Source organism: Leptinotarsa decemlineata, unplaced genomic scaffold (genome assembly GCF_025532065.1).
Source record: "Leptinotarsa decemlineata unplaced genomic scaffold, Ldec_3_MD MMD2_tig00026375_RagTag_RagTag, whole genome shotgun sequence".
NCBI classification, from domain to species: Eukaryota; Metazoa; Arthropoda; class Insecta; order Coleoptera; family Chrysomelidae; genus Leptinotarsa; species Leptinotarsa decemlineata.
In genome coordinates this window covers 591,168-615,569 of record NW_027412711.1, presented here as the reverse complement: position 1 = coordinate 615,569, position 24,402 = coordinate 591,168, and the positions used below count along the sequence as shown (strand labels likewise).

General features: G+C 35.3%; 1 protein-coding gene across 8 annotated transcripts in view; it reads left to right on the top strand.

The window, feature by feature from the left end:
• Nucleotides 1–20,725: 20,725 nt before the first annotated feature.
• Nucleotides 20,726–24,402, top strand: part of msn (serine/threonine-protein kinase msn) — a 239,473-nt gene continuing 235,796 nt past the window's right edge. For 2 of the 8 annotated variants that reach the window (XM_074185516.1, XM_074185515.1), the window contains exons 1-2: nt 20,728–21,061; nt 21,225–21,290. In XM_074185516.1, the coding sequence (XP_074041617.1) occupies nt 20,996–21,061; nt 21,225–21,290 (132 nt within the window). In that variant the 5' untranslated portion in view covers nt 20,728–20,995. Of the gene's footprint in view, nt 21,062–21,224; nt 21,291–24,402 lie in introns of all 8 variants that reach the window. The other 6 variants (XM_074185522.1, XM_074185521.1, XM_074185519.1 and 3 more) reach the window with 5 other exon arrangements.

Sequence of the window (24,402 nt, the reverse complement as noted above, 5' to 3'; positions counted from 1 at the left end):
TTATGAGACGGCATTATCAGTGAGAGATAATTGGCGAAAAGAGTTGGAGACTGCATTTCAAAGTGACGGCGATTAGTTTTGGGAATGATAATGTGTTTTCAATATCGTGAGTTGAAAAATATAAGCGGGAATGGAGTATACAATTAATTTGGTTTGGTATACACAGAACGTTGCGAATGGCTGGGGCAACGTTTACCGCTGCAATATTTTTCAGTTCACATACTTATAATTGAAATGAAAACAAAAATGAACTTTAACATTACTTTATTCGTAAATACAATAGTAGATACATTTAAACCATATTTGATTCATCAATCCAAGAATTTTGTTCGCTAGGAAGGCCTAACCACTTTACAAATACTTTATTTTTTCTTCTCTTCAACACCTTCTCAATCAGATATACGTCAGGATTCTCGGTTCGTAATAATTCTTCTTCGTAAAAACATCCTCTAATCGGTTGTTCATTCATATCTTCAAGATTATAAGTCGTTGGGGGGTGGTTTTATTAATTTTAACAATTTTGAAGAGCTCCGTGGTAAAGTTCGCAGTGTAAGACTTTTCAAAAATATTTTTGTACTTGCTTATACGTACAATATCATTCAATTGGAATTTGGGTTTACTTTGATTTCCTCCAATTCCTTTGATACCTTTGAATTTCAATTTTGTTGTTGAATCAACATTGATGGGTGCCATACCTATTGTACGATGAACTTTATTGTTATATCTACTAGTTATAGTTGGAAGAATATCAAGCCATTTGTGGTGACCTCTCATCGAAAATTCCTTGTAGAGTCATGCCTTTATTGTACGAATCACTCTTTCTGCTATAGCCGCCTTCTTTGTGCTAAATGTTGAATAATGATTGATATTATAGTCTCGCATGAGAGATGAGAAGCTTATATTAAAAAATTCTTTCCCTTGATCGCTTTGTATATGTTTGAGGGAAAATTTGGCATGTTTCATTGCATTAGTTATTGTACTACCTGTTTTATCTTTAACTGCTACAGTCCACAAATATTTTGAGTAACAATCAATCACTACAAGTATATATCGGTATCCTTTATTACTTTTTGCATAAGGTTGTAGTTCAGCTAAATCTATTTGCTATAGATCTGCAAAACCTTTGATGGTGGTTATTCTCCTATGAAAATTACGTCTTGCAGGTCTATGTAATTCATTAACAACTTGTCGTTTGACATCACTTATTTCATTAGTCATTCTATTTCAAAATGATTAAAGGGAAAAGTTGATAATGTTACTGCATTGAATGATGATATGATAGTGATCATTACTTGAGGATATATCAATATATTATACGTTCTTCACGTAATTCTTCAATTATTGGAATTATTTCATTGTCATGTCCAGAATGCCCAGCTGACTTTGAAGCTACCAATAGTCGTAGACGAGCAACTAACTCTTTCGGTGAATTCCAGTACACATAATTCACAGGTTTAGCATTATATGTTTTCTCCATTTTCTTTCGTTTGAGTGATCCACCAATTCTACTTCTTATTGGATATTGCCTAATAGAGGTTTGATAACTTCACGAAATTTTTTAGAATTTGTGTTTTTAAAACCATTCTTCAGATGATATTGTTTATATGGAGCATTCGTTATTTTCAATATTTTGAAATATACTTGACGAGTTTCTTCATTATCAACATCTTGCGGATTCTTCAAAAAGATCATATCATGGAGTACCTGCGCATTCATATTTTTTCACTTTATTAGCATCCAAAAATGAAATGTTTCCATCTTTGAAATGTACCACTAGACTTTCCTTTTTCAGCTTTTGTGTAATAGAATCCATACGTACACCAAATATGCTGGATTTCTAGATTTCACATTATTCAAATGTTTCGCCAAAACATCATCACGACTTTCAATCATATTAGGTGAGGAGTCATGATCCGAGTAATCGATGTGGGACGATGATGGTGTTTCGAATAGAGTTGTTCTCATATCGTCTTGGAGTGTGCTCGTGTTACTATTCACAGATGATACACTACCAAAAGATTGTTTTCTTCCTATTGGAGTACTCATGGGATAATTTGAAGTAGATTGAACATTTCCATGGTTTGACGATAACATTGATGATTACGAAGTAGCGTTTGATGATAAAACATTCAACGGTTTCGTTATGGGCTCATACAATTTTTCAAGTGTCGTACGATTTTCAATATTATCATTCTTGATAGAGTTGAATTTCTGCCTGACAGCTTCTGTTGTCTCTACTAGTTGACGTTTCAAATTCATTTCACTATTTTTATTTTCAGAATCATTTTTCGTATTCATAATGCTCTTTTTGAATTATAGCTCTATTCGCTGATGAAGTGACCTCTACAATATTCAGTGATCGAATAAGTTTGAATAATAAGATCATGGATATATAAAACTATCGATTCCTTTGCGATATCTACCTTCATCTATTTTTCTGTCGTTATCAATGACTAGAAATCCATATTGGTCCTCCCAGCATTCAACACACATCAATTGGAATTGTTTGAATGTTACATCGGGTGAAACATGATCTGAATAAATGTGGTGTAAATTCGTCTCATCTTGTTTGAACATTATAATGAAATTGGTATTGTCACGCACTAATTGTTTGGGTACCCGTGAATATATCTGTGCTAGATAAAAACAATCAATATGATCTAATAATATCCTGCTTTTCACATATCACATCATCAAAAATGAAAACAGAATTAGGCTTAGCGTCGGAGGGTTCCACTATTTCTGCATTATTGCTGAATGTATAAAAACCTAATCCTTTTATAGGTTCCAAAACATTTGCAAGTACTGATATTTAGGTTGATTGAGTGATTTCGAATAGAGATACACATTTCTAAATCTCAGTCCTTGTGGATGTGTTAATAGTGATATCATTGCATTCGTCTTTCCACAATTTGAAGGTCCTATAATGAGTCCTCGAACTGATGATGGAAGTAATGGACCATGTCTGAATACCCTTTGTCCATTCAATCTACACCCAAATTTCTCATCTAGATTATCTGCAGAAAACTTTTCTTTCTGTTTTACAATGCGCATCGTGCCGTGGTTGGAGACTATATAAATGTTATTAGCTTATTCATTTCAATGTGTACTATCAAACGATACGGACGTATTGAAAGTGATCATAAAATTAAAAGAGGTTGTGGTTTTGTTAATGATTTAATAAACAAACATTCTTTCGAATTACATCTACCCGGAGGTTATCAATACTGTGGACCGGGTACAAAACTGAAACAACGTTTAGCTCGCAACGATCCTGGAATCAATAAATTAGATATTGAATGCAAAAAACACGATATTCAATATTTTAAGCATCCATCCGATCTTGCAACAAGACATTTAGCCGACAAAGAACTTGAATACAGCGCTTGGGATAGAGTTAAATCGAAGGACGCGAGTATTGGGGAAAGAGCAGCTGCATTACTTGTCACCAACATTATGAAAACTAAAAGACATATGGGCATGGGTTGTAGTACCAATAAGAAAAAATGTAAGAGGAAAACAAACGAAGAAAAATAAAATCAGAAAAGTTGCATTTGGTGCTGGGATAGTCCATAAAGTGCGAAATGTATTGAAGGAAGCTGGTGGGAATCAATTTGTGACGAATAATAGCAAAAAAGCTATCACTGTGGCATTGCAGGCGGCACGTAAATACCTCAAAGCTGCCGGTGGAAAGAAGAAAATCCGCACACCACGCATAATTCCTGTTCCCAAGATTGATGGACTTTTGCCATCGATACCAATTTTTGCTGGACTATCCGCACTAGGGAGTTTGGCGGGAGCCGCTGCTGGTATTAACAAGGCCGTGAATTCGGCCAAAGCCAGCAGAGCGGCTTTAATGGAAGCCAATCGCAACAATAAAACCATGGAGGCTGTAGCATTGGGTAAACGCGGAAGTGGAATATACCTCAAACCATACCGTAAAGGTTTAGGACTATATTTCAAACCATACAAAGCCACAAACAAAACAAAAAACTAATTGAACCCCTACCTCAGTTATTATGCACAAAAAATGAAAATTCCACATTTTCGTGGTGTTTTTATGCGTGACAGATTACCCTCTTGAGGTCCAAGACAAAACGAGACAACTATTGTTAATTTAGATGGAATGAGTGGACCAGGAACACATTGGGTGGCATATAAAAAATGCGGGAAAGAAGTCACATATTTCGATAGTTTTGGAGATCTACCCCCACCATTGGAATTGACTCGATTCTTTCGAAAATGTTCGAATGTAAAAATCAAATATAACTATGATCGTCAACAGAAATTTAATACAGTTCCCTGTGGTCACTTGTGCTTACAGTTTCTCTCTGAATAAGTTTCCAAATGAAAAATGGATACAACACCAAAACTGGATCGGGAGGCTATCGAGGGAATGGGGTTTTCACTTAGAATGTTTTCAAAATATGGTACCTTGAAAAAAATGGATAAAGTGATGCTTGCAAATATGCCCAAGGAAGTGATACTTGCATGTGTTGCACATGAGATTGCATATGTTTGGGAAAAGTTACCCAAACATCTACAAGATGACATCGATATAATGAAACATAGATATTGTTATGAACACCACCCCGATGAAAATTTAGATTCAGATGTTAATGATGGTCCTATACCTCGAAAATCTATGTGTTGTATTTGTAATATAGAGGATGTGAATATCGGTATCAATAAAAATGATACTTATTACAATACAACACCTTCCAAAAAGTGTAAATTGTCTCAAATGTGCTGTTGCTCTGTACAACAATAAATTGAAATGTGTTTCAAAATATTCATCAGTCATGTCACGAAAGTTCGAGCTACAAGCTGTCGGGACAAGTGTCTTGAGTGCGGATTTTTTTCCACCAATTGAATTGGATAGGAACAGCCGTTATGGATTAGGACTTTTGGGATTCTATGGATGCAATACAATCAATAATATAACTGAAGCTAATAATTTAGTGAGTTTCAGAATCAGTAATGACAAGTCATCGATACTCCAAAAGTTTACAATTGAAATTCCATGTGGTGCTTACGAAATAGAAGAGATCAATGCCGTCATACAGAAACACATCATGTTCAGATTGTTTCATGATAAAAAACCAATTGATATCGTTGCAGATGATATTTTCTATCTACACGCCAATAATAATACATTCAAATGTGAAATGCGATCCAAATATGAAATTGATCTGACACATCCAAACTCAATAGCAGAAATGATGGGATTCGCTCATGACATATTTCCACCAAATCAGACACATGAATCCTCATTACCAATAAACATCACAACTGTGAGACTTATCCGCTTCGATTGCAATATAATATCTGGTTCATATATTAATGGTGAAGAATCCCACATTCTTTTCTCATTCGATATTGATGTCGAACCTGGATACAATCTTACTAAAGAATCACACAGTATTATATATATGCCTGTCAGTCCAGAAGGTCGTCAATTGATTCACAACATTACAGTGCGTATTTTGGATGAAAAAAATAACCTTATCGATTTTGGAAGTGAAGAAGAGATTTTCATTATTTTGGAATTGAAGAAAATCGAATAACTATTGTTATGGGTTTCATTTACAATAGACAAAATCGTATTGAACAATCCCAAACCAAAACGAGCTTGCACTATCAAAAAGAAAAGTGTGCATAAAAAGAAAAGTGTGCATAAAAAGAAGCTCATTCCACAAGTGTATGCTAAACAGTTAGCACATAACGCTCTGTCTGTGAGTGATCTTATATTTTTGAAATCGATTGGATTGAAAGTGAGAAAATAACAATGGTGCTCGAAACATACAGTGAAAAGTTGAATATATTCGATGAACCAGTGCTCGATCATTCTCTCATAAGTTTACATAAGTTTACATGAGCACACATATAAGCCCTATACGGATCACCGCTATTCAGGAATTCGGATGAAATTAGAATTGCAATCAATAATCAAGATGTTATACTAGATATTGCCGAGAGCTTCATTTACATAGAAGGTAAATTCACCCCGAAAGATGTAGCGAAAACATGCTATCTCTCGAATAATGCAATTGCATTTCTCTTTGATGAAATTCGTTACGAAATGGGTGGTGAACAAGTAGCTGTTGTTAGAAAACCTGAGATAACATCTACAATGAAAACCATGATATCATTTGGACAATCACATGCTATAACACATTATTGACATCTGGCTGGGGACTTTCACAATTGAAACAAGATATCTTGGATACAAACAGTCATGTTTTTAGTGGAAAACTACCACTGAAATATTTGATGGGTTTTGCTGAAGATTACAACAAAAGTATCTTGAATGCTAAACAGGAATTGATTTTGATTATCGCCCGATCATTCAAAAACTCATATATAGGTGAGGTTGATGCTGATTTGGAAATAAATAAAATCGAATGGAAAATAAGACACATTGTACCAGATGATAAACACAAGCTCAAACTTTTGAGTAGAATAAACAAAAGCGGTCTGAATGCCAAAATCAAGTTGGCTTATCGTATGTGGGACCTCTATGAACTACTCATAGTCATCATTTTCGCGAACATCTTCAATTTCCTCTCGATTTTCATCATTCAATTCAAAGTGATGAATAATCCATTCTGGCAAGTATGGTTGGAGGCTAAGAGGTCTAAAAACCCTGGTGCATCTACTCATACCTGCAAAAGTTTGGAGTAAAATGAGGGATTTATGGCTAACTTGATTAGCGGAGATCAACGCCGTTTACGTTTACGCCGATTCGGGTGGCGCAAGCAGTCATTACAGTAAACTGTAATCATAGACCACACAAGGTGTATTTGTATTTATATTTAATTCCACATTCATTTTTCATACTGTGCTTTTAGGATAACTTAAGAAGTGAGTTAATGAATTTTTGGTGTTTTGAGTGTTATTGACGAATTGTCAGTATTAAATCGAAAGATAAGTGTCCAAGTTCTGGTGAATTATTGAAGTTTCAACCCTAGCAAAGTTTTGAAGAAATTTTGTGTAATTTCTTGATATTTCAACCCAAGAAATGTTGGCAGATGTTATTATGTACTCGACACGGGTTGTTTATCGGAACGAATTCAACAAAACAGGTGGTAAGTATAAAGATTATATACTTGAATACATGTTTTTGGTATGGTATTGGAATGAAAACACTTTTTTATCCAGCCACATAGGTCTCAAACTCCATGTTCCCAGAAAAAAATCTTTTTATTTTGGGCAGAAGCTAATCATGATCTTTGTAAACATGAAATTTCTTATTTCTGTGATACCAATATTTTATTTATATCGCAACTCATAGAACTACAATATTTCCTTCAAGAATCTGATGTAGGTTCCTTACATTTTTTTTATTTTCATCATATTAATATTGCATCAAGGAAAGTGAATCAACAACGTGCAAGATAATGAATGTAACTGTGTTATATATAAATGCAGTATGTCACAAGAAGTATGCAACAAGTTAAAACCTATTTCACTCTGAATGTCACAAAAAGTTATTTGTGATAGAAGTAGGTGCTTCGCAAGGAATTCCATGATGGGTGATGAGAAAAGTTGTATTGAGTCCTTGGTTTGTGCATTAAACATCATTCTTTTCAAAAAGTCAGTAGTTAATAAGACACACCCGAGGAAGCCATTGTATGGCGAAACACGTGTTGCATTTTTGTAAAACTATCTACTGAAAATCTCACAATAAAGTGTTTTTAGAATACTTTAAAAAGTCATTCAGAAGTCTCTCTATTTTTGAAAATACAGAAAAAATCATTGGGAATATTTTAACGTTTCAAAAAAAGAACGAAAATCAAAAGCAATTATCTTTTATATACTGTTATGAATTCATGAAACAACAAATATTTCAATAACTACGGAACTATAGAATATTAATCGAAAATGATTCGAATAATGAGGTGATGACATACCAGTGAGATTGAAAAAAAATTATAACACAATTTAATAAGGACTTTCATAATATTCAAGGTCTGAATAATTCACTTGATTACAAAGAAATATTACCAGTGAATTCTTTGTCGAACTTTTCGATTACCTGTTGAGAGATCCTTTTGATAAGCACCAACTTTTAACTGTTTTTTTTAAATTAATAATAAAAAAGTTTCCTCTTTGATGCATAAAATTTGGAATAAGCGGTTTATATATGAAGAACAATGTAATGAGTAGAAACAGCTGTTTTCTAATAGATATTCAACCAAAATACATCTACTCATAGTGACTATGAATGTATGTATATCACACCTAGCAGTTCTACTCATGATTAGGACATTGATTTTCTCAAACATACATATCTTGTTACATACACAAAATCATTCAAGAGAAATAGCACTACAGTCCCACCTTGATGCAAGCCTTTGGGTTCTGCAAATAATTTGAGAGAAATTACAAGGCAAAATTCATTAATTTACAATGGATGTAACACGGTCAATTACCTTTCATTGACCATCAGATATATTGAATAGCTTCTTTAGTTCAGATAGAATGTGAAGTATTTATTGTCTGTAAAAGTATATTAAAGTTTGTAAGATTTCTGTAATTATGGTGATCTCGCCAGCAGAGCTGTGTCTTCCGCATAGAGCGCCAACTTGTTAAAGCTGTCCTCCTGCTTGGGCACTTCTGCTGTGTATACCTAGAAGAGATATGGCGGAAGGACTGCACCTTGTAGAGTTCTTGTCCTATACTGCAGTGGCATCGCCTGTCAGCTAGAAAAGACTCGATTAATCTTACCATTTGTTTAGTGTAGCCAAAGTTGCTCATTTTGGCCAGAAGTCCGTCATGCCAAACTCTGTCGAACGTCTTGGAGACGTCTAAGAAAATCGCTCCGGTGTTGTATCCTCTGCCGAGGTTGAAGCTTTCCGTCGCAAAGTCTACTACCCTTAACACTGCCTTTCGCCCCCCCATGCCCCCTCCCGGGTTGAGTGCCCTGAAGTAAAAACTTCGCCTCACAATTAATTTGCGAGGAAAACTTAATACTCCACTCCATCCACCCCCGCTCTCCGAGCGGTCCTCAACTTACTGATGGGCACTTCAGCAAGATTGACATCTGACCTCTTTTGGTCGAAAGTCAGCCTTTAGGTGCTATTCTTTCTGATCGGTTAATTGTTTCATCGTGACTATTCCTAACTGAATTTTTGCATGGGGGCCCCTGAAAGCTAACCGGTGGCTATTGTTGCTAGCGTCGAGCATTCCTCAGTGAATCTAAGTGAATCGCGGTCGCGGTCGAATTGTTCTGCGTTGAACCTACCTGAAAGAGAGTTTATCTGATTAGTTTATGCTTAACTGAGTCGCCTGATGGCGACTCGCGGGGATGGTCGATGATTCTGACTGCCTTTCGAAATTGTCCGCAAATGATTCCACTTTCTCTTGGTTCGTGTAGACGATTCATCGCTCGTCGTGTATTAGCTTTCGAGGTCCCTTCCTAAGAGGTGTCTGCATTCTGCATTCTCCATGCAGATTGGTCTTCGGTGTTTAGTTCTTCTAGACGGGTTGTCCATTGTTGATCTCGGATTGCTTTTATTTCTTCTCGCAGTGTTTTGCCGGCTCTTTGCATACAACTTTTGTCCATTAGTGCACGTGTCCGTTGATATCGTCTTTTCAGGCGTTTTCTAATTCTAGTGAGCTCCACTGTTTCTGGTGGAAGACGCTCTTGTAAGTTGAAGCGCTGAGTTGGGAGTTGCCGTGCGTTTCTTTCCATTGTTTGGGTGATCGCCTGTTGCAGCTGGTGTGCGGCGTTCTCCAGATCAAGCAGTGCAAGTAAAAAATATGCTTGCTGTAATTCATGAGGATATTATGGAATTCAACAAATACCCGGCATTTGGGTATTATTAATAGGCACTAATTTCATAAAATCACTAAGAGATAAACTTCAATACAATTTAGCCATTTTGGAAAAATATTTAGATTTATTTTCGAGGGCTCTTACATTATGCTCTTTAGCACAGCAGATACTCAATCTCGAGATTAAATATGCCCTCAGTGACTCTCTTGACAATTCTTCCTTGTGGTGTTCACAACCCACAATATTTTTGGGAGAAAAATTGGACAATTTGCTTAAAATTACTGAAAGGCAATTTCTTGTAAGTTCCCTCTCAAAAACATCTGATATTGTGGCTTCAACATCGTGAAGAAAGCTAATAATTTTTTGTGATGGACATGTTAAAAATCCCCTGCTCTTGTTTCTTATGAGGGAATTGAACATCTCATTTCCCTTCCCCAATATCGAATCCACACCTTCTCCACATTTGGTGGTGCTTTTAATTTTTTTTGCGACATATCCACAGAAATAAACAAAAGCTTCATCAATGTCTGAGAAATCCTCTTCAATTTCGGAGATATTTTCTTCTGTTTCAATATCGAATATGAATTTTTGCTTTTTTTCTTTCAGAAAGAAGAAGAAGTGATTTCATTATTTCTCCACCACTAACATTACTTCCCCTGGGCGGTTTTATCAGAAAATAGAGAATTGACTCGGGATGAGTATTGCATCCCCCTGCAGCTCTCATCATCCCAAAAAAGTGCTGAAAATGATAACAACAAAGTTGATTGGAATTGTTATGGATATGTAAACATTATCACCTCCAAATGATCTTGGTTTAATCTGGATGTCATCAAGTATTTGAAACCAAGATTGGATAAATACTTTGTTAAGTCTAGTGTACATGAAATAGTTGCGCAAAACCCTTCATAAGTAGAATCTGATAAAAAAACTCTGTAGGGGAACATTGTTTCCATAAGTCCAAATATATCAAGAATGAATCTAGATCCTGCAATGCATTAAGTTAAAATTTATACTTGTACTTTATCAGGTTTTTTTAATATCAATCAGATCAGATGAAATATCTCATGAGCAAATGTTTATAGCTCAAGAGATCTAAATTATATTGTTAAAGTTGAGTTGATATTGGCTGTATGAATGTCAGATAAACAGGGTGTTTCAAAATTCAAGACAAATATTCCAAGGGTGTATTCCTAGGTTGAAAATATGAATGAATTTCCCTTAAACAAAACAAACGCGAAAAAAAAACATAAATTTTGAATTCAAAAAGATGAATGAGGGTTGCCTGCAAGATTTATGGCCAAAGTGTCTTATTTATTCCAAAAAAATCTAACTCAAACATCAGGTTAGCTATGAAAAAATCTAAAAATGTTTACTCCTTGCCTGTTTTGAAAAGCGACGCTAAATGAAAGGAGAATATTAAAGTAACAAACTAAAATACTAAGTGGCCTCATGACCTTTTATTTGTGACGACTGGTTTCGGTTTATTAAACCATTATCGAGTACTGTAACTTAGTATGACAAATGAGTTCTCACATATATAATAACACAGCCATTATGCCCTCTAGGTAGGTTGATGAAGACCTGACCTAGAGGGCAAAATGACTGTATTAATGTATATACAACAACTTTATCAACTACTTTACAGTTTACTAGTGGAAATTAGACAAGAGTTACTTTTTTTATCCTATATTCAATAAATAGATCATCAATCGCGCCACATGCACTGCCTATAGGTTGTAGGAAGTTAATATTAGGACACAGGTTTATGAGAAAAAAGTCTTATTTTGATCCTAGGAATAAGCCCTTGAAATATTTATATTAAATTTTGCAACGCCCTATATAACTTGCCAAACTAAGTATACAATGCAAAGATACTGGAATATTTCAATATATTTTTGTTCAAATCGAGATATTTATATGGAAAACAATAAGGTACAGTCACCTCATATTCTTGAGAGTCAAGCTTCAATCCATTGTCAGGTTTTGAAGAGTTCATTATATCAATGAGTCGATTTATTTTTTTGCAGTAAATAATAGTGGAATCAATATTTGATAAGATATTTTTATCTCGATATGTTTCCATTGCTACGGCAGTTGTGTTGCTATATAACTGGAAAATGAACAAATGATTAATTTTTTTAGCAAAAATTACTCTAAGTTATTTCTTACTTGGAATGCAAGCCGTGTATTCATTTTCTCTCCATGTTTTGGATAGATATGGCTTGCTGTCAACTTGAATGCCATTTTGAATTCTTTATTAGATTCAAGTTCAAAAAGTTTTTCAAAATGGGAAAACAGAACCCAACCTTCAGGAACCTGAAATATATAATTTATTGATGGTGAGACGTTATAAATAAACAAAATACCGTCATACCTTGAATTTCTTTTTCTTCATCAAATTATTCCTCAAACATTTTATGAGGTGGGGAAAATCTGAACACATTCTCAGTTTACGAGATGTATCCATGGGGTGTTCACACCATGGTTGAAGGCTATTTTCTACACTGAGGTGTTTCCACATTTTTCGATCCAGCTAGCTCCATCACTGGTTATAACATCAATGTAGAGCCCTGCATTCTCACAAAGAATGACACACTCCAACATAATTCTGGCCAAAATCTCCCCTGTCACATCACCTCCACTAAGAAAACATGCCAATGCTTGAAGACCATGACCAGCAAATGGTTGGAACATTATGACTAACGCATGGTCTCCAAGATTGTTCTCCATTTTCTTAGGAGTGTATTCTCCCAGATCGACAAATCCAACAAATTTCATGGAGTTTTTATCGAATTTTTTTGTTTTTGAAATCTTGCATTCATCAACGAGAAGACATCCATGTTTTTCCCATTCCTTCATATGTTTAGTTTTTTCCTTCAGCATAGAAAAAACCTCTTTTTGAAACCCGAAAGTTCCGTCAATGTTTCTAATGTACCTAAAAGAATCACTTCATTTAATATTATAACTTGCGGAAAAGGTCTACTTTTTGGCACTCACTTTAGTGTGTAAAGATGATCTTTTCAAAAGTACATTCCGGGAACATTTGTTCCGCACTGTGTGGAATATACCTAACTTTGTTGAAAATACCTGTAGTACTTGTCAATTTATTTATTTTATCAGTATGGTTTGGAGTATTTCAATATATGATATGAATTCATAACAGTTCCTTTTTTTTCATTAATGTTGTTGAACAGTATCTAAATATTCTAGCATATTGATGTATTTCCTTATATTTTTTACACTTGCAAAAAGTGTCTCTCCCACATTCAACCGCTGCTGGCGAAACTTCAAAAACAAAAATAAATATCGTAAAAGGTCAGAAATACATTATAAAAACACGTGGTTCAAAGACAACTTCCAAATTTCATTAACGAATTATACAATTTAGTATTGATCACCAGATAGTGCTGGGCTAATTTTTTCGACACTCCACCCAATGATTTGAAATAGTGTTCTACTTGCACAATATTCAAGACAAAACAAAGTAGATTGAAACATGTTTGTACTCTGTTCAGAATTTCTTTTAAAATGTTACTCATAGGATATTTTACAGTGCTTTTACATACTTATAGTGTTTTTAAACTATATATATTTCATATTTCACATTGACGTTTACATACCTTAAAAATGTTGATGTATCTATTTATTTGTATATTACTCTGATTATTCATATTGTCATTCATATTGTCAATTCATATTGTCAAAAACTAAAATGAAGTATTATTATATCATGGCGTACTTATTTCTTAAATATTGCTTTTAATTTCCATACCATCAACTTGAAACACATATTTGTGATAAACACATCTTCAGAAAATATTAAAATTCCTTTTTTTTTCGAAATTAAAGGGTGATGATAAATGATACCTAACTAATTATCGATTAAACAATTTAGAAATATAGAAAAACTGAAACATGAGAAATAATGAACAGTTTGATGAAAAGGAATCTTGATAAAGATCTGAAGATTTTTAGAATTTTTTTTCAATTTATAGATTACAAATGTTTCTTAAAATAACTAGGAGTAATATTACTCTGTATATTAAGTTTTATTGGTGTTTAGAAATTAAAAAAAATACTATAGTTATGTGATACTTGAGCAGTATAAATTTGATAAGTCTGATAACTTCAAATGAAATTTAATTGAAAATGAAAGTATGCTACATACCAATTTCTTCAAATGGAGATCTTCACTTACCTTGAAAGTGTACTTGGGGATGGTAATGGTAGAATTTTATTTTCCCTCATGTAGTTATACAATTTTGTGCTTTTAATTTTCATCAATATACAGGAATATATCCAATCAAGAGTATACCTTTTCCTGTTTTTTTTACAGTGACTCGCCTTACAACAAGTTTTTATCATTTGTTGCTGTGATACAGGCAGATCTTTGATGAATTTATCAATTTTTTTCGAGTCTATCAGCTCTTTTGTAATATTCACCACAATAGATTCCAGTTGTTCCTTTCTCTTTCTCATGTACAGTTGTTGTTTGATTTTATTTTTTTTTGTATTGTGCACTTTTTTTCTTCGCCTCTGTCACTTTCTTATTGTAGATGAATTTAGAGCAAGAAATACATTTGTTTTTATTGATGGGAATCAAAACTTCACAAGATGAACTCTGACTGTTGCAGATTTTTTCCTCATTTAGTCTTCTCAAGTAATCCTCTAGATTGTCTACGGTGGTTACAGATTCCATGATATCAACAACTCTATGCATTGCTCGAGCTTGTATGGTATCAGCAGTAAGAACTACTGATCTCTCTAAGTAAGGCATATTGTTCTCTCCAAGTGCCACTTTAGAAAATACAATTTGATTCTCTAACTTATGAAAACTCCAGTAAAGAGGAAGATCAATGAAAATTTTATCATTCTTGATTAAAAAAAAAAGGTTTGTATTGGTTTCGATGGGGTTAGGAATATGCTCTAGTTGAATACTGCTAGAATTTACCAATGGATATTTTGGTACAGAGTCTGGTGAATCAGTTGGAATACTACAGGATGGACCAGGAAAAACGTTTAGTGGAAGGTCAGGAGCGGTTTCACTGAAAAATTAAAAAAATTATCAAAATATGTATTTTTATTATAAAAATGACTATCACGTCAATTTCACAATAGAACTTGTCTAAAATCTACATTTTTCATGATGATCTTCTATCACGTATATCCATCAATTTACTTGTATAAAACATGTTTTCCCTTTTAGATCAATACATGTTATTTAATTAAATTAATCAAACTATATAAATGATAACACAATCTTTTGGGAAAGAAAGTTTTTGGCTTTCTACTACTCCATCTGATACATTTCCCAAAAAATTAATCACTCCTAAAAATATAACCCCTTCAATTCAGATAACACAATCCTTATCAGATATTTGGTAAACGCTTTATAAAATATTCTTTGAAAAAACTGATCACAGAACTAAACATAGGGATTCAAGTATTTCGGTTGTTCATGTTTCAAAGGGAGTTTTTCCACTGGATAATCCAACTGCAAACTGAAAAATAAAACCAGATATAAAAAAATTAAAATCAATCTTTGAATCTCGGAAAATTTCAGCATCCTTCATCGACAATTTTCAATAGTTCGTGTAGTATGATTTCATGACTGACTTCAATGTTTTGGTTGGTTCCCGGGTTTTGCTGTTGTCTTCTTTGGTAAACTCCAAACGTTTAGACTGCAACTACGACAGTCACCTTCAGCGGCGTTGACGAAGTACTCTCCACGACATATTCATTGAAACTAATTTCAGTATCAACTTTATTCTGTAAGATTTAAGATTACTTCCATCAACACAACTGAATATGACTGTCTCAGTTGCAGTCGAATATTTTTACCAAAAATGACCAGGGCAAAGCCAGGAAACTAACTATTACGAAATTAGGCACGATGAGTTCATACATTCAATTCGATTTTAAAAATATTTCATGCAGATTTCAGAATCGAAGTTACACTAAATCATTAGTTTATCTATTCAAAATTATATCTGGTTTCATTGATTGTCCGGAAATTTTCTCCCCTATAACTTTCAACGTTCCACGAAGGTCCATCAGACAAATAAAGCTATTTATTACACCATATCACTTAACTAACTATGGGTATCATTCTCCATCTCCAACATCTAAAATGTTGAGACTTGAAAATGACTACTCTGATAAAATCAATTTCTTCTGTGATGATGAAAATATTTTTAAGAATCTCACTCTTTGCTCATGCAAATGTTTTTCATTACTTTAATTTTGTCCTTCATTAAACACACATAAATGTGTCTATAATAATTATAGTAGTAGTAGTAGTATAAGTGGTTACAGCACAAGCTTTCTTTGTTATATAATTTATTGTAAACAAAACTGAATAATTGGTAAATTTTCGTTATGTGGAAACCCGGCGATTTTGAAAAAAATTTGGACTGTACTTACGTATTTTGATGCGTAGATTACGAATCCGAAAGAAAAAAGCGGCGCTCTCCCTTATTTAAAAAGTTACGGCCCTTCAAAGTTCAGAAAAGGCAACTTTTCAGCCTTCTTTTTCACTAAATAAACTATTTAAAAACACAAGCATTTATTCACTAGGTCATCTTTATACCTTATTTCTCCTTCTTTAACACTTTTCACTTCAATAATCAACATTTTTTTTATAAAAATGTTAAAAAATGTACGGAGCTGCTTTTTGGTTACATATCACCGTATTTTACGTTTTTAAGGTTAATGATATGGTTGGTAAGACTGAGGCAGTCCATATTCCTGAAGTAATTCAAATGTTTTTTACTTAGACAAGGAAAGATATCTAATCTAAGGTTTTTTATAGGTTTTTTGAAATAGTAGGCGACGGCAAATACCAACCGCTTTTTTCTGAAATGTCACTAGTAACTAACCTAAAAATAGAATAATGTCACCAGGAGAAGCATTCGTTTTTAAATTAAGTTTTTTATAAGAAAAATGTTGATTATTGAAGTGAAAAGTGTTAAAGAATGAGGAATAAGGTGTAAAGGTGACCTAGTGAATAAATGCTTGAGTTTTTAAATAGTTTATTTAGTGAAAAAGAAGGCTGAAAAGTTGCCCTTTTCTGAACTTTGAAGGGAACTTTTTGAATAAGGGAGAGCGCCGCTTTTTTCTTTCGGATTCGTAATCTAGGCATCAAAATACGTAAGTACAGTCAAAATTTTTTTCAAAATCGCCGGGTGTCCACATAACGAAAATTTACCCAACTAGGTATTAAGTTGTATTTAAAAAAATTTTAAAATAGCAAAAGTGAATGTTTATTTTCAATTTGATATTATGATTAAGAAAGTAATGATATTCTAGTAGCAGAAGGTGGATTTGAAAGGGTCAAGGATTATTCAAAATATGAAGTTGGATTTTGGTGTAGGCTGATACAAACTTAGTTTATCCGTGGTGGATAGACAGTAATTATAAAATGTTTCATTTACCTTTGGCACTGAATACAGATGATTACTCGAATTTTTACACTGTCCACACAAAATACAGAATTGTCCATTTTACAAAAAGTATCCTTATACACTATATAAAACTATTCCTTATTACTACTGAAAAATGTAACCAAACTAAAATAACTGAGAACTAACAAACGAAAACTATAATAAAAAATGCGAACAATGTAAAGATTGGGATGACAAAAAATATCAATTTCAAAATACCAAAAGTTGAAAATCCTTTTTGACAATGACAGATAATAATTAATTTGACTGACTCAGCGGGGACTCGAACAATTCAGAATAGCGCCATCTCGGGAAAACTCTCGTAAGTGTTGTTAAAAGCAACAGGTGGTTCCTTCAAAAAGTTCAAAACAAAATCTAAGCGTTACCAACACCAGGGTTTCTAGGAATCTTAGATAACAGATGCCGATATGAACAGGCAGTGGTCGTTGTGCTCTCGGAGAGGGCAGACGTTAGCACAGTCCTCGGCCACCTGCGTATCACGATCGATAGCGAGGCTAGAGCGATGCGTTACGTCACAGCCTTCTTCACTTCGAGAGAGGTGAGGGCACACCGATGAATACGCATTACTCAGCCAGACGTGGTGGAGTGAACATCTTGCTCTCTTACCGTTGAACGGTTGCTGCTGCTGTGACGTCACACCACTACTAACTTGGTGGCCTCTCACCGATGGAGCATTCATTACTTGGAGGATCTTCGAAGTATGCAGACGTATGATTGTACATAGACAAGCACATGATGAAACCCTGTACCGTGCATTCTCTCTCTCACTCACACACACACACACACACAAAATCTCATATGAAAAAAATCTGAACGATCCATGAACCAGACACTTCAAGGTCACATCGCCTTGACTTCACTAAACAACGAAAAAAGCAATTAATACGTCATAGTGGTGAGGGGAGACTTAGAACCGGAAAAAAATTCTGAACGATCCATGCACCAGACATTTCAAGGTCACATCACCTTGACTTCACTAAACAACAACAACAAAAAAGCAATTGATACGTCATAATGGTGGGGGAGGCATGAGTCGGACATGTTGTTCAAGGTCACTCTAATTACACCATTACGTCGTTAATGACGTCATAGTGGTGGGGTGAGGCATGAGTCGGTCTAGGTCATTCACCCCACGTGACGTCATGTGAGATAATGGTCCAGTGGTGGGGGTGTCCAGTGGTATGGGGTGGAAGGGTAGGGATGTCCAGTGTTGCGGGTTGAAGGGTGTGGGTGTCCAGTGGGGGGGTTGAAGGGTGGGGGTATTCAGTGGTGGGGATTGAAGGGAGGAGGTGTCCAGTGGTGGGGGTTGAAGGGTGGGGGTGTCCAGTGGTGGTAGTTGAACAGTGGGGGTGTACAATGGTGGGGGTTGAAGGGTGGGGGTGTCCAGTGATGGAGGTTGAAGGGTGGGGGTGTCAAGTGGTGGGGGACGGCATCGAGTGAGGTAAGGACACACTGATGAATATGCATTACACAGCCACACGCCGTGTAGTGCACATCTCGCTCTCCTACTATGAAACGGTTGCTGCTGCTGTGACGTCACACCACTACTGACTTGGTGGGCTCACACTGATGGAACATTCATTACTTGGAGGATCTTTGAAGTATGCAAACATATGTTTGTACACAGATACGCAATGATAAACCCTGTACCATGCATTCACACACACACACACACACACACACACACACACACACACACACACACACACACACACACACACACACACACACACACACACACACACACACACACACACACACACACACACACACACACACACACACACACACACACACACACACACACACACACACACACACACACACACACAGATACACACACCAACCCTCAAGGTCAACCTAATCACACCATTACGTCATTAATGACGTCATAGTAGTGGGGGGAGGCATGAGTCGGACATGCCGTTCAAGGTCACCCTAATTATACCATTACGTCATTAATGACGTCATAGTAGTGGGAGGAGGCATGAGTCGGTCATGTCGTTCAAGGTCTCCCTAATTACACCATTACGTCGTTAATGACGTCATAGTGGTGGGGGAGGCATGAGTCGGACATGTCGTTCAAAGTCACGCTAATTACACCATTACATCGTTAATGACGTCATAGTGGTGGGGGGAGGCATGAGTCAGTCTAGGTCATTCACCCCACGTGACGTCAGAGTGTTGGTTGGAGGGTCATTCACCCTACGTGACGTCATAGTGGTGGGGGAGGCTTAGAACCGGCTCAAATCTCCAACTCTTTCCCTTTTCTTATTACCTCTCCCTTTCTCTTCTCTCATTTTTATTTTTTCAATTTTTATTCATTTTTCAACTATTATATTTTTCTATCTTCACGGCCCATAATTTCCCCATTTTTTCAAGTCGAAAAAGTAGGAGGGGAGGCTCCTCCCCTCCCCCCCCTCATGGCGATGGATCTGCCTATGACATTATATTTAAAGAAATATGCGGATATGCCATTGCAAAATGTATACTCAAGAGTGTTCGTTGAAAAGGCGAACGTTTAATTCAGAGGAGGATTAAACGTGGAGATCGCCCTAGGCAAGCACTCACAGGCGCCCCTTTAGCACACTATTTTATATGACTACTGACTTCGAACGATAGCACGCGCCCCTTCGTAACCTCGGGCCCTTTTGGCTTTCTCTCTTTGGTCGTTGGAGGGAAGTCGTGATGCTGCCGTCAAGAAATCGATTGTTTCTGATCGCGAATAAACGTTTAACTTTCACAGACTCTTTCGCGAATCTTACCGACTGCGACAGTTGAGAGTTGATTTTCGAAAAATAAGAATGTCAGTATTTCCAAAATTCATATTATGATTCACCTGAACAATGTGTCTTTATTCAGGTTTGCGCTGGAATAGTTGGGTGTGATTGTTCGTTTAATCGAAAACTCAATAGATGTAACGTCGTACAAATGTAGATATTATTACAATCGTATTTCATTGTCAAAATATATTTTTTACCAAGTTAAGTTAATTTGAATTGTTTATTAAGTTTGTAAGTGTTATCTTAGGTTTGTCATATATAATATGGTAACATAAGTATTGGATATATTGCTTGATCGAATACTTCTTTTGCTGTCTTATACATTTAAAAACGAAACTGTTTTCGCTGATGAGTTACAAAATTTCTTTTGGGCTTTGTTTCTGCTATCTTCAGTATATCTCCATCACGAATGAATTTGCTTACATGCTGTATAATTTCATTGAATATCGAACATACATTTTGAATAACCTTTTTAGATATCAGTCACAATTCTAAAATAGATGTTAGAATTTTCAGTTCAGTCGAATATTTTTTAAGGTCAGCGATTTTATTTTTTCTAAATTCGTAAAACCCCGCCACTGCTTGTTACTGTCATTGCAGTGTCGCCTCAGTGCTTAGAGTTGTGATGGTGGCAAAACTGAATCAAGTTTTTAAGCAGTCTGATGGGTTCTGTTGTAAGCTAAAATTTTGTGACCTCGTTGAGTGTTGTGTATCTGTCTTATCTTCTGTCCTCGTTGTCGAGACGACAGAGAAGGGTGCGCCGAGAGTACGATAAACATGGTTTGTTTGATTGTCTGTTGAAATTTTTTTATTCAAAACGCGTTCCACATCTAGACTAGCATGTAAAATTGGATTTTTTCAAATCTATGGCTATATCTCATGTGTATTTCAATTGTGTAGTGTAGTATTGGCTCGTTATTGGGAGAAGTGATAAATATTTTGATTAAAAGTGAGTAAACTTAATCAAAATGGCGCATCAAATGCCCCCTTCAGTGAACTGTTCACTAGATGATATCGACTTGACAGCCCTGAAGGTAAGGTTTCTTTTCAAAATGCAAAAGTAGTAATTTTCCTGTAAATAATACCCCATAATATTGCCCAAACTCTGTTAATTTCATGTGTAAACACGTCAAATCTGTAGGTGTGAATCATCAGCTTAAGATTAGTTCTTTTGTTTTGAAAACAATTTTTTTGCAGGATCCTGCAGGAATTTTCGAGTTAATCGAGGTTGTAGGAAATGGCACATATGGGCAGGTTTACAAGGTAAGATTTTCAATTTCTTTTCAAACATTCATATCTCAGAGATGTGTCATCTAATAGTTTCCCAGAAAAGACAATGAGGAGATTGTTTCTGTTTAAAATCTGTTTTTCCATTAACCAGAGGTCACACCCTTACGAACGACAACCCTTAGAAGTCGAAACTTGTGCGAGCTAAGGACTAACGAGGTCTTACCTTTTAACGTGTGATTTCTAACATTGATGATAAGTGTAATCAAAAGTAGAAAAGGGTTTACCCTGAAAATTGAGAAAATTACCTTTTCTTTTTTCTTTTTCTCTTGCTGATATTTAGGTTGGAAAATGTGATTCAAAGTGAAAATATTTACCTGAAAAAATCAAAATCAAAACATTGTGGCATTTATAAATAAATTAACTATATAACTCGACCAACATTTATCAAAAGTAGCAGGCACAATGTATTATTCTGCTGTTTTTTCTTCCAAACATGGACAGCACAATATGACTTCACACAGTACAAGTCTCTTCATGTTATGATTTAGACGATAGTTATCCTGTAGGTAGGGATGTTAGACAAAGTAATTCCTGCTGTAATCTAACCAATGTTTGGTAACCTGCTTCAAAGGATGTATAATGGCCTCAGAATGGCAAATCCTGATTTTATAAGTAAAACTTCTATATGTGCACTTGACTTGGGGGAAAAGCTGGTGAATGTGACAAGAGCGCTACAAAAAGAGTGATCGGGCGAGGCGAACAGAAGTTGAGAGTGAGGTATAAGGTAGTGAAGATAGAGAGGCAGTTATGTTTCTCATATTACTGTGGCAACAAGAGAGACAGGTGCGAGCACACATTTACGGTCGAGTAGGCCCTGAAGAATTAGGAAAAAATTATCATACGTTGCCACAATTTTTAGCAGAAGATTTCGATGTTAATTTCGCGTCCAAAGATGGACAACTCTTGGTAAACTTTCTACAAGATATCTGTATCTGTAGAGCAGGGAGGGTGAGTGTAAGCCCACAGCACTTAGGCCACATGTGACCCATTGTACATCCTCCCAAGGAGTTGTCCTCCGAGGGCATCGTCCATCCTGTCCTTTCCAGGAAGGTGGGAGACATCTCCTTTATATCGACAGGTGTAGGCCAAGACTCGCCGAACACACACGCTCTTATTGACGATAACTCCGGGCACTTGCACAGGACATGCCTGACAGTCTCATCTTCTTGTTCACACATCCTGCATAGAGGTGTACCCACTAGCCCCGTATTATGGAGGTATTTCCTCAATTGACAGTGGCTTCAAGATAAATTAGAACTACCAATGAAAAATACCCAAAATGAGCCTACCATAAGACATGGATAAACAATCGATAAGTTTGCTCTAAATATCTTTCTAATTTTTCATTTGAAAACATATGTATCATATTTCTCATACCATAAGCCTATTGTCTCGGTCTTACAATCTACCACAGCAATTACTGATGAATCCGATAATGAAAATAATAAATAAAAATAAAAAGTCTATTCAAAAATGTCAATTCATCAATGAAAACCCTTAATGAATTTAAATATTTGTAGAAAATCAATGTATGTATATACAAGTGTATATTATACATATATACACATATATTATGTATAACTCAGTATATAACATGTCATACTTCCACTCCACAGTAAAAGATTCATTACAAGTCACATTGATGTCTCAAAAAACATGTCTTTAGGAAAAAGGCCTGGGCTTCAAAATGCTGTATTTTTTTCTAAAAATATACATGTTTAGTTCATCGTTACTGCCGTTAGTTAGCGCGTTACTGAAATGTATACAGCGTGACTCACGGTCGATGGTAGGTTAGACGTTTCTGGAAAACGCAAAGCATGATTTTTCTGAAAATTTCACCTCTCACATTTCCTTACCTGTTCTATCGATCTAAAATATTTTCAGCATTGCGGCGTTGCCACTTCTATCGAAAAGTCCTAGCAATTATATTTTTTTAAATGGAACACCCCGTATATTAATACATTTTTGGAATTGCTCTAGTATTTTAAATTGTGCTAAATATGGTCCAGAACATAGCCTTAATTGAAATTAAGTACATCAGTACTCTCAATTCATGAAAATTTGATATTTTGGACAAACTCGAAATATTCAAATAACACCAAGAAATCGACTCCATATCATACAGGGCATGCTAAAATTACTATTATTTCCATTGTGCATAAAAGTAGTCAAAAGTTCATTTTTTCAAATGAAACCCCCTGTTATTACTAGATAAATTGAAAGATGGTGAAAAATGCTTCAAGATGATATACATGTCCCTATACCTAAATCGTCAAGTTTTCTTAATAAAGCCGTTTTTGTGGAAAAATAGTTATTCACGTTTTACCTACAAGTGTTGAAAGTGGCATTTTATTTTGTGAGTGGGGATTATTGCAAAACGAGCGTCAGCAAGTGGCGCAAACTCACGAGCAAAATAAAATCACTTTTAACAAATGTATCATGCAAATTTTTTTGTATAACGTTACTGCTGATAATAAAAAAAATTATAGGGTCCATGGGATTTGAACACACGATCTTTGGATTACAAGGCATATGTTACAACTACATACGCCAACTCACGTTATTTTAAGGAGGATTATTGGTTAGTCATGAAGGACTTTCTACAGTTGGACTGAATACTACTTTGCCATCGTCAGTAACTTCACAGGGATTTAATATTACCAATAGCACGAACTGCATGTGTGAACTTTTCTAAATGATTTTTTGGTAGGTGTTCTGATTGAAGTGTTTCTATCACAGATATATTCACACCGTGTACAAGTGTTCTCAATCTCAGCTTTAATAAGTAAAGTTTATGGTGGTAAAAAGTGATCAATAATTAGTGAAATTTGGTCAACAACAAGCTAGATGGACTATAGTAAAAATGGCATAATTCGTTTGCTTGGAAATACCAGTCATCTATAGTTTGATTTGAATTTAATTCAAATTATTTCTCATTGCCAGTTTTTTCTTTCTCTTTTTCAACTTCTATCACCTTATCAGTTTAACTTTTTGGACCCAATGACTGTCCTTGACTTTTAACTGGATATTGGAATGAATAAGTCCGGCTTAACAATTTTAAATAATGAATTGCCATAAATGCAAA